Below are 10,856 nucleotides of genomic sequence, written 5' to 3'. Positions count from 1 at the left end.
CTCTCCAGCCAGCTCACACCGCGATGAATTATGTAACAAGGCGCGCCGGGATTATTTCCTTCTTTCTGCCACGCGAAATTTCATATATTTCCATCGCTTCAAACTCCATTATCCCTGACTTCTGAGGAAGCCGCGGAAACTTGAGCCAGCCTCGGCAAAGTGAAGTCGTCATTACTTTATTAAGAATTGATGGCGACGGCGCGAGCTTCTTCCGATAGCGTCCCCCCAACCCACAATCATGCTTTCTCACGAAGAAAAGTAAAGGGAAGGAGAGGAAAATGATGGGCGTCAAAGTAGGACGTGACAGACGCACCTTTGGACTTTTAACGGTCTTTCCACCCAAGTCATTAAAGTTAGATTCGCTTGAATGTCAGCAGTAAAACTTTATTGCCTTCCAATTTGATTTGTAATTTGTAAAGTACATTTAATCGTTTTAGTCCCTACCGACGGAGAGCATTTGTCTGTTCTCTTCTGACATTTTTGTACTTCTGAACTTTCTGCAGGCATTGTAAACAGAAAGTCATCAAACTTTTTTACCTGATAGACTGTGTCCGAAAGAAGAGGAAGGAAATTTGCCATCTATACCTCGCAGCTCAAAGTCTTCTCAGAAGTGACCTCTCTTGGCTCCGTGACCTCCCGGAATTAACATGCTCGATGTCGGCAGGTTCCCGATATCTATCAATGGCATTGAGAAATGAAGGTCTTCTCAATTTGGAGGGACGGCAATATGTCAGGAGTGATGTGGACGATTATCGCAGCTAGGATGTTACATTCGGGGGTCCGTGATATGTCGGAGTGATGCCCGAGGTTGGAAGGTTAACGACGGGAAAGGTTACAAGACCAAATTGCTCCGTTCCGAGTCAGCGCACCCCGGGAAAAGGTGAGCGGCTGGGGGAAGCGCTGACGACGGTGGAATGGGAAAGGTCGCGAGAGGTCGCGGGAATGGACGGGGTTTGGGGAAGAGGTCCGGCTGACCCCTCCAACCTGGTATTTTACGGATCAAGAAGTCCGCTGAGTGGCTGGAGATGGAGGTGACGGGGCGGGCCGTAGGATCTCCGTATCTGTTTTCTAGGAACAAACACTTGTCTCTAAGGAGCACACCTGTCTCGTTGGGCCACACCTGTCTCCTGGGAGTACACCTATTTCCTAGAAACACCCTTGTCCTTGAAACACACATCTCTCCTAGAAACACGCATGCCCGCTAGAAGTACAACTGTTTCCTAGAAATACACGTACACCTGTCTTAAAAAAAGACACGTCTTCTTGAGTGCACCTGTTTCTTAGGTCTACACTTGGTTTCGGAGTGGACTCTACATCAGAAACAAAAATCGAGTTATCAAAACCACAAGTTCCAAAGTAGACCCGTTACAAGCCGCTAGGGTGACGAAAATCTGATCGTTCGAGGTCTCATCAATACTTTCTCATATACCAAATATCAATACAACCATCCAAGCATTGTTCAGGTATGCTGTCCATCTACAACCACATGGCACGGTTACTCCTTACATCAGCTGGAAGATAAGGCCACACTGGCTTGATTATATGGGTGACATCCGCGCGCATCAACTCGCCCCCCCGCCAACATTTGCGACTTCATGTACTGGTGGGCCTTGCAAATTCACAGTAAAGGATTTAAAAGGACAAAATAAAGAATTTTTGGTAGTTTGATAGAACATGTTCTATGTGTTAAGTCATTTGTTCCACCTTCCTGACCACTTAGATTTCACAATAAAGACGACTTTTTGTGACCATTTTTCTTCGCATGCTCGTATACGTTTTAGGATGCCCATAGTCATCTATATAATACAATCGGTGTGGCCTCAGTATGAAATGTGCGAGCTTTCTACACTGCGCACTTTTCTCACATTGATAGTCGCTTGGACAAGATAGTGGCTATCAGAGCGGACACCAGGGTGTGCTGTACAGGTCTGCCGGACCGTTAACAACAATGGTCTTTCAGATGACCTTCAAGCACGGAGGAAAGTATCATTCCCGTTTGTTGAAGTCGCCCAGCCGATAACAGTCAGAGATACCGTAGGTGGGCCGGGTTTAATGGTGGCTATCATTACCACAGATAAAGATTCGAAAGCAATGCTATTAGTATTGCCATAAAACTTTGTGTCAGCGAGTAAATGATAACAGAAACTGACTCCCTCGGTCTTGCCTACCACAAATTCACCAATAAAAAGAACGCTCTCTTGATTTTACTTTTGCAAAGTTGAGTCAAACACAATTTTGTTAGCTGGCAACTAAAACGGTGAATGTCAAATTCATTGGTATTCGGGACTTATTTTAGTCATATTTACAAATGCAACAAATCCGATGGCGTCACAAGGAGTAATCTATTTCCTGTGAGTGGGTCCTAACAGATCACCCCCCCCCCCCTTCCGTGCTGTTCAGCAATCCCTTAGTTCGCTCTGATTGGCCTAAAGTTTCTGATGACGTACGCGTATGGAGGAGTCCACTGAGTACATTGTCTGGTCACTGTTAGGTATAGAGCCTTTTGAAGTACAATTGTATCTCCAACAGTGATAGTTGGATATTTTGTACAACGGCGAAGTGGAACTTATCTTTTCTGACTACGAAGTAAAATCCAGCGTGGCGCCATAGCAACCACATCAGAGACCACGGGATAGGTACAAGGTAAACTTAAGTATTCTGTTACGGATAAGCTCCCAATTTCTTAGTGTAACTTTTACCCATTTTTTATCTTCTAGTTTGGACTTCAGTCCGTCAGTTTATTTGAAGAAATCTCTCTGACAACGAGATCATTTTCGCTATAAGATCCAATGGTTTCCACTAGCGACACGTGGTTATTGTTCTAATTCCTCTGTGCGTTAACTGTAAACAACATGCTTGCTTTTACTAGCATGGGGCGTTTATATTTCACCAGTGTATAGAGGCAATAAAACCGATACTTGCTTTATTCTTAACCTGTTTTTTCTGTTTATAGAGTCAATTACCTAGTTAAGGGGCACTCTGAACAACTTTTTAGTACTCCGGGATGATGACTGAGATGACCGTATTGTCAAAAATTTATTGACGATTTAACAGTATCTAACTGGCTGTTTCGTTATGTAAGGGCCAGGTCCCGCCACCATGGTGGCCGCTCGGCCTACTTCCTCGCCCTACCTTCTTCTAGACCAACTGAGTTCTGTCGTTGGGAACTTATTACTTCCTCGCCCTACCATCTTCTTTAGGGATAGAATGGCTGATAAGATTAGGGAGTACCTAGGCTAAGTTAAGTGGCTGTTCCTAGAGACTTCATCTTGACCGCTGTGTAGTAAGTGTTGGTGATAACTTTATGTTAAGGGTAAAATTTGGAGGTGACTTCTCCTAAGTAGTCCTATCCAAAACATCTAAGTAGACTTTAAAACATAAAGCACAGGAGCCACATAGATATACGTTATCGGACAAATTTTATTGAAAATAAACAAGCAGAACCTCGTCAATGTCTGTGTCTTCAACATTGCACAGGGGTTTGTACATGTACAGGCAAAAATATATATATGCAATATATCTTATACACACATATATACCGGAAAATTGGGTTCTGTTGTTGACCACTAACGAAACTAATCAGCGTTGAATTTTGAAGGACGGTTGGGATCGTCTGAAATGTTGAGCGTGCAACTCTGTCTGTCAGCAACCTTGACGCAGAATCATACTCCGTGGGTGATATTTCTGAACTTTTAGGATGATCCCTAACTATTCAGGTAATGCGACTGAGTGGACTCTAAACCAGTTAGACCTCCACGCACGACAAAGGTAGAAGAAAAAAATAATTCTTTGTGGGGGAAAGTTTGGACAAATTGCCACCACGAGTCATGACGCTAGTTACAGTACTGCTGGGTTGGTGTGCTGCATTTTAGAATAATAGACAGATATATGGGCAATTATAGAACGCCAAGACCTGTTGTAATGAGAACATCTGCTCGGAATTTTCCAGAGAGGTATGAACCACAGTATGGTGACACAAATTTGGATATCTAGCCGTACCGATATGCACCCATCACTCGTCGTTACACTTTGTTAGAATAGCAGAAAGATGAGGTAGAGACTTAAGTTACCGATGGGGTAAAAGACAAAATGTTTTGAAATAAACCCTCCCGGAGCAATTCATGCGACAAGGAAGCTTTGTAATCAAGGTTTCTATTGTGGCAAATACATACAAATTATCAGTTAAATGATCTATGTTCAAAACCTACACAACAAAGATAAAATCACTGACCCACATTTCACCCACGTATTCAGTTCCCTTCCTGAGGGAGTCATCATCAGTATAAGGTATACATTCAAATATTTTCCTTCCCTCTATAAATAAAACACAAAAGCAAATAGACCTAGTTGTTATACAGCTACAAAGCGGGCGTCTGTTGGATACAAGTGCATGTCTACGACACAACATGATTGTCAATCGCCCTATGGATAGAGCCGAACTTTGCCGTCTTTTGTCATTACTTTTACCGACAAGCACAGGAACCACGAGAGGGAATCATACATGTATTCACATCAATCATTGTGGGACTCTACAATGGGACACGACCATTCGTCTGTTTGAGGGGGGAAGATTCAGCCCCTTTTATACAAAATAAATTGTTACAATACCAAAATCATTTGAGTGCCGCTCAAAGACACACATCAACATTTCAGTCTATTTCCGTGGTTCGTATCATGCGTGAGATACGCTAATGAGAAACCTAGTGAAATGATCAAAAGGCTAGAATGGTCGGGTCCACTTCACTTCTGCTGGCTACAGTCTCCACAAAACCAACCATTTCTACACATACATAGTCATAGAATCCAGAAAGGTCCTTCAAACGGAGTTAGTTTGAAAAACAGTTCAAGAACCTTCCTTGACCATCACTTAGGACTCTATACATATCATTTCTCTGGAGTAAATACAACAAAGTACCTGTGATATTCAGGCTTACCAAAAAAAAAAGAACTAAAAGTAAAACATGGAGAAGATTCCTCTGTAGTAACATCTACAAATAGAAATTCTGCTTTTGAGAACAACATTCATTTTTGGTAATATTTCCTTACGTTTCCAACTTTGTACAAATACAGGCGTGAAGAGTAGAAAGGCACCATGCAATGTTACGTATTGAGCGGGGGCATTTGGAGATAAATACCATAAACCAGCCGTACAAATAGGTTGCCCTCTGCAACTGGATAATGTTCAGGACATTCGAGCACACCATTTTAGTCATTTACGACCTCGTCTTGGTATTACGACCCCATCACCGCTACATCATCGGCGGATAACATTTCCGACCAACTCGGGATGGCTCCATAACGGGCCTGCCTTTCGCGGCAAAGTGCTTATCGTCGGATCAAAAGGCCATTTCCTGGTTGCCATCTTTCTGTCTGACTTTGTCCTTTCCTGCCACCAGGGTCAGAACCTGTCAACTACATGATCCTGTAATGCGGGGTTACGGTCCTGCAAATGGTTCGGGCAAGAAAGCTGCTCAATTTTCTTCTACCTGCTTTCTCCACATCTTTGGACACTTTCATTAATGTGTTTTTGAGAAAATTTCGTATTTACAACTTCGTCATACAGGGTTATCGGCAGTTGACGCGGACTGAAATGCTAGGTCAATATTGAAGCAACTCTCGTAAACTTTAGGACAGCGGCTCTTTTGGATGCTAGATCTGGTCGGACTTACAAGTCAAATGTACAGTCGGGACATACATGCTCCTCTATCCACGCCCATCCGCCAGAAGAGGCTTTTAGCTAATCACCCACTCTAAAATTGATACATGTCCTGTCTGCAGATCTTCGTGCATCAAATAGCAAGGCCGTGCCTGAGGGCGTCAAACTGTAGTTCAGGTAGAAAAATTGGAATCAAAAACTGGTATGAATAAATCATGCCCAATTACTACATTGTGTAAGAACATTACAACTGTTTGTGCCACGGACACGGCAGGTCTGCAGGAAGGCGGGAACGCCCATGTTTGTTTCCTGGTTGTGACAGCGATAACCGCCACGGCTTCAAAATCAAAGGGTTCTACAGGCTATGGTACTGAACACGCTATTGTCTGTAAAGGACGGTACGTCTATTATATCATTTCATAACATAAACATGGCGCGATTCTGTTACATCTTGCAGTTTTCTTCACTTATTACAATGGACACGTACTTTTTACAGATATATAGTTCTCGTGAGGCACTGGTCTAGATACATCATCTTTGGCCCCAAGTAAGCTAATCAGGGATATAATATCATGTCAATCTTACACAGGATCTGATCCGCGACTTTCCATGCAGTAACAACAAACAAAACCAGGACTAGATTTGTGTTACACACTCTGCCTCTCTTCACATCTGTCAAATTTGGTGCCAAGACAGAAATATGGAATGATTTTTTTGTCATTTTTCAAAACATGTTATTCAAACCTCATCAACACAGATGCATCTCTATTATGCTTTCATTTATATCACAATACAGCATACTTCTACACATTATCACAGATAAGTATCAGTAGAGCATTTCCAGTCTTGTGTAGGTACTTCTGGTGAAACGAAAACTGGCCACTGTGGGCAGAAAGTCTCTTTGAATCCACCAGTTACTCACTTGCGAAGACGTCGTCTAGATCCTCGGGTTCTTCCTTGATGAGGATTTGTGGCTGGTAGTGTCGGACGTGGTGAGCTAGGTTACGACTGGAGGGTGTGATGGGTTCATCCTCTTGTTCAACCTTCACACGTACGTGGAGAGGGTGGGGGTTCTTCCGTCTGTCCGCCCGGGGCCGGGCGGCATCCCCCTGCTGAACAGAGTCTTCGTGAGACCCTTCGCGTCGAAGATCACCCATTGAAGACGCTGCCGAAGGCGCTGTTGATGATGGCGGTAGTTTCTCTTCTTGGGCGGCGCTTGAGTTTTGGTTGCTGAGTTCCGCGGGAGTTGAGAAGGCGCGGGGTCGTGGCCGAACCGTCGTCACGCGCTCGTCGTCATCCAGCCATGGACGAACAACTCGGGCGGTCCCGGCTGCAGGGGCGGGGGCGTCCTGCCCTTCAGGCTGCTCCTGGCTTTGACTGTACTTTCTCTTGAAGCGCAGCTTGATCGGTATGGACTTGTCCTTCCCCTCCTCGTCGTTCTGAGCACTCTCTTGGTCGACTGCCTTGGCGGTGTCGGGCAGCATGTCGCTCACTGACCACCGCTGCCTGCGATCCCTCGCGCCTTCTTCGCTGTTCTCACTGGTGATGCAGCCGTCCACTGAGTGACGTCGAACCATTGGCAGCAGTCGAGGCACCGCAAGGAACTGGGAGGAGCTTCCCCTCGTGTACTTCTCATCTTCTTCCTCGGTCTTCACCACTTTTGGGACGAATCTCTGCGGACTTCTAGACCTTACCCTCTCCATCGGTCTAGGCGGGCTCAGCAGACCAGGTATCCTTCCTGGTGATCGCTCACGCCTTCCATCCTTGGTCGGGTCGATCGTGATGCGTCCAGGGGAGACTTCCTGGAGTCTGGCTTTGTCCTCTCCATCCACGCTGGACACTCGGACGTGAGTCGTGAAGGCGCTGCGCAGGTCTTGGTGTGGCTTCCTGTCAAACGGTGACCCTGCGTTAAAGTTGAAGTTGAAGCTGAAGCGAGTGCCGCTGGCGGTGTCGAACATGGGGGAACACTGCGGGGAGGAGGAGTAGTCGCTCAGCGACGATGGCGTCGAGGGCAGCGATTCGGAGTGGATCTTGGGTGTTTGGAAGGCGTGGTCCCGAGGCAGCTGGTGGAAGGCCATGGGATCTGAGGCAGGCCCAAGCCGGAGAGGTTCTGGAATGAGGCAAGGAGGGCGGTGATTGGGGCGGAACATGCTCTGCTGTTGAGCTTCTTGCATTTGAAGATGTCGATCGTACATATGTGCCTGCAACATGGTGTGGTTGTAGTGCAGCCGGGCATGAGCTGCGGCTCCATCTTCTGCAGTATGGTCTCCGGGGGCAGACTCCTCGCTGCTGTCGCTGACGGACCCGCGGGGTCTGCGGGCGGGAACAGCCTGGGGAGCCGTCGGTGGGATCGGCGCTGCCGCCCCGTCCATCATCATGACATTGCTCGGGAGGGTAGGCATCGGACGAGGATACTGCATGGCGGCCTCGCAAGTCGGGAAATGTGGACCGTAATACCCGCAGTCCACATCCAGAACGGGGTAATTTACCAAGATCAACTTATTGAAGTTAAACTTGTAGGTAAAGCGCTTGCCTTTGGTCTTATGCAAGATTCGTTTGTTGTAGTAATACCTGTAGAAAATAGGGAAAGAAAAACATTTTCCATCAGTCACGTATCAAAATATATCAGTCAAGAAATCTTTAATATCTTTTGACAGTCACAAGAAGACTCTATTACTCAAATCGCTGACAACATTCCTGAGACAAATTGACTGATAACGGAGAGCATCCCGGGGCCAACCATTCATTAGAAGTCTTGTCTTCATTAGCTAGGGCGAAATTAAGTTCAAAATTGGAAAATATGCAGAGACTTTGAAGTTACAAAGAAGGCCATTACGGTGGTTAAGCGATACGAGGAAGTTGTTTTTGCCAGCGGTAAGCTGTCGCTTTGCATTTCTCTCCGTTGATGTTAGATGCGTGGGAAGACGGCGACCAATTAGAGAGCACGTAAAAACACTTGTTTTTGTGAAACCACGAGACAGTGTTTTAGAATGTAGTGTCCATACACAGAAGGAATTCACCTTATCTGTCTTTAAAGATTTACTATCATATTTCTGTAGCATGTTTTCCCTTTTTTAAATCCACATTTCTATCAGTACTTCCCCATCGAAAGTTGCATTTCCCAGGCGGCAGCACAACTGGTTAGCACAACACAAGTGCACTTATTTGCCTAAACTGCGCGATCTATAAGCTAATTGATTAAAAAAATAAACAAAAGCGGGAAAATACTTGTGAAAATGAATGCGTGAAAGACGTGGAGTAAAGAAATAATAAAATTCCCTCTTTCATAACGCCGCAAAATCATATAGTTCACCTTTGAGCAGAGCAAACAATCAAATCGTATTTCAATGAAAACTGATCTTTATATCGCCAGAAAAATCTCTCTCACATGTGGTACACATTTTCAGTATTCCAGTCGTTATCTCTCCGAGGACATGTTGCTATTTCGCTACTACACTTTAGACGCGACTATTTCGATGTGATCGTAAATCTGATTACAGATGCCTATGTTGATATAAAGAATTGCACATCATCTGATAATTAGGACGCTTAATATGGTCTAACAATAGATTTTAGTGTTTTTTTCATCTACCTGGCACTGTTTTAAAAACAAAGCAATTTGGTAAATTAGTCCTAGATGTGAGAGCGGTGACTTCAGGAGGAGGCGTACTTCCTGTTGTCCTTGGATGCCAAGGACCTGTTTTACATCCATGACATGTCAACACCGTTATTCCTCTCTTTCAAAAACTTCATGTAGACAGTTTCTTACCTGAGCGCCCGGCTCAGCTTGTCGTAGTTCATGTGGGGTTTGCATTTGCGCATACCCCAGAGGCGGGCCACCTCGTCCGGATCTTTGATGACAAACTCTCCGTAGTCGCCTTGCCAGGCGATTACATCGCGAAACTCTTCTTTCTGTAGAGAGGGAAGACATAATAGGCAATTAGACTCGTTAGTCAGAACGTTAGCAGGTGTATATACTCCTGCTCCACCTACATCTACTGTTGTAGAATGTCGTGAGTACAGAAGCAGGATGCTGTGGAGTTACATCTCCGGTCGGGCTGAAAAGATTTAGCGAAAACAAATGTAAGACATGAAAGCGTGTACGTCAGCAGGGGCGAACGGGCCTGTTAGTCTGTTGAAGAACATCATTAGGGACGGATGAAGGAGGAAAACAGCATCCACTTGTATCGTGACAACTCGCTGCCGGTGCTTGAACTGAAAACCGAAGAATACATCCTCGACTTTCGTTATACAAGAGTTTTCTTGCCTAATGGTCTGTTGTATTATGCACGTCATGTAGATGTTTGTAAGCGCATGATACAAAGTTGATAGTTGCCTTCATATCCGTACCTTTTCTTACAAATAGAAAGATTCATATTTTCGTGAAATGCCTCCTGCAGGAACACCCATGGACACGTGCCATTTCCTCCTGTTTGAGGAGAACGAAACATATGTCAGTGATTTTCCCGAGGCGAAACGATGCCTTTAATCTTTCCTGTAACTCGATGTGTTTGACACGACGTCCCCTATAGCATCACTCCGGATCCGATCCGACAAGTTGGGGTCAAGCGGCGATTCTTAATGGAGCTAGAAATTTGCCGCTACTGCCCTTACTAAAACAAAACCAACTGTAAGTAATCTGTTTGGCCAGGAGTTGGTACTTTTGGCTTTATTACGGGGCCGTGTTTGTAGCCAGGGTCAGCAGTTTAGTGCTGAGATGTGAGTGGGGAGAAATTACTCTCAGACTTGGGCCGACAAGATCATAACAACCTGTCAGCTTGACTTGTCCTTCAAATGCCGGTCTTTTCCAAACCCTATAATCTACCATGTCCAAATGTCAAACTCTGACAATGCTAATCACCTGGTATAAAAAGACACCAGAAATTGACAGTTGTTACAATGCTAACGACCCCTTCATACCATCTGCCGCACGAACAGCCACACCTGTCGTCGTCATCATTATTGTGCATCAGGCAATTTGTTTAATGCAATTTTTACTTCGTACTTAAAACTGATACGAAAATACGGTCAATTCTCAATCCAGGCAAGACTTTGAGCGATGCTGAAAATAAAGGACTGCATTATAAGTAAGGATGTGCTTTGACATGAAAAGAACGACGCCTAAGTGTCGTCTTCTTACGGGAAAAATTCAGCATGTGACCCATGTCAATTTTGATATATTCCACCTGACAGCGTTATT

General features: G+C 44.9%; 1 protein-coding gene across 1 annotated transcript; it reads right to left on the bottom strand.

Annotated features, from left to right (window-relative positions):
- Positions 1 to 4,249: 4,249 nt before the first annotated feature.
- LOC118410659 (ETS domain-containing transcription factor ERF-like) lies at positions 4,250 to 10,613 on the bottom strand. Its single transcript, XM_035812485.1, has 4 exons — positions 10,577 to 10,613; positions 10,007 to 10,085; positions 9,426 to 9,689; positions 4,250 to 8,227 (listed from the first exon to the last, which is right to left on the bottom strand). Exons 1-4 carry the CDS (start codon positions 10,611 to 10,613, stop codon positions 6,571 to 6,573), a joined length of 2,037 nt encoding a protein of 678 aa, XP_035668378.1. The 3' UTR covers positions 4,250 to 6,570.
- Positions 10,614 to 10,856: the final 243 nt, after the last annotated feature.

Source organism: Branchiostoma floridae, chromosome 1 (genome assembly GCF_000003815.2).
Source record: "Branchiostoma floridae strain S238N-H82 chromosome 1, Bfl_VNyyK, whole genome shotgun sequence".
NCBI classification, from domain to species: Eukaryota; Metazoa; Chordata; class Leptocardii; order Amphioxiformes; family Branchiostomatidae; genus Branchiostoma; species Branchiostoma floridae.
The sequence above is the reverse complement of the archived record's forward strand: the minus strand, read 5'-3'. Positions and strand labels throughout refer to the sequence as shown.

Coding starts and splice junctions, on each gene's coding strand:
- LOC118410659 (XM_035812485.1), bottom strand. CDS start 10,613: ATGACGACGACAGGTGTGGCTGTTCGTGCGGCAGATG. Junction 10,086..10,576: donor GGCTGTTCGTGCGGCAGATG/GTATGAAGGGGT, acceptor CTCCTCAAACAG/GAGGAAATGGCACGTGTCCA. Junction 9,690..10,006: donor CTTTCTATTTGTAAGAAAAG/GTACGGATATGA, acceptor GTAACTCCACAG/CATCCTGCTTCTGTACTCAC.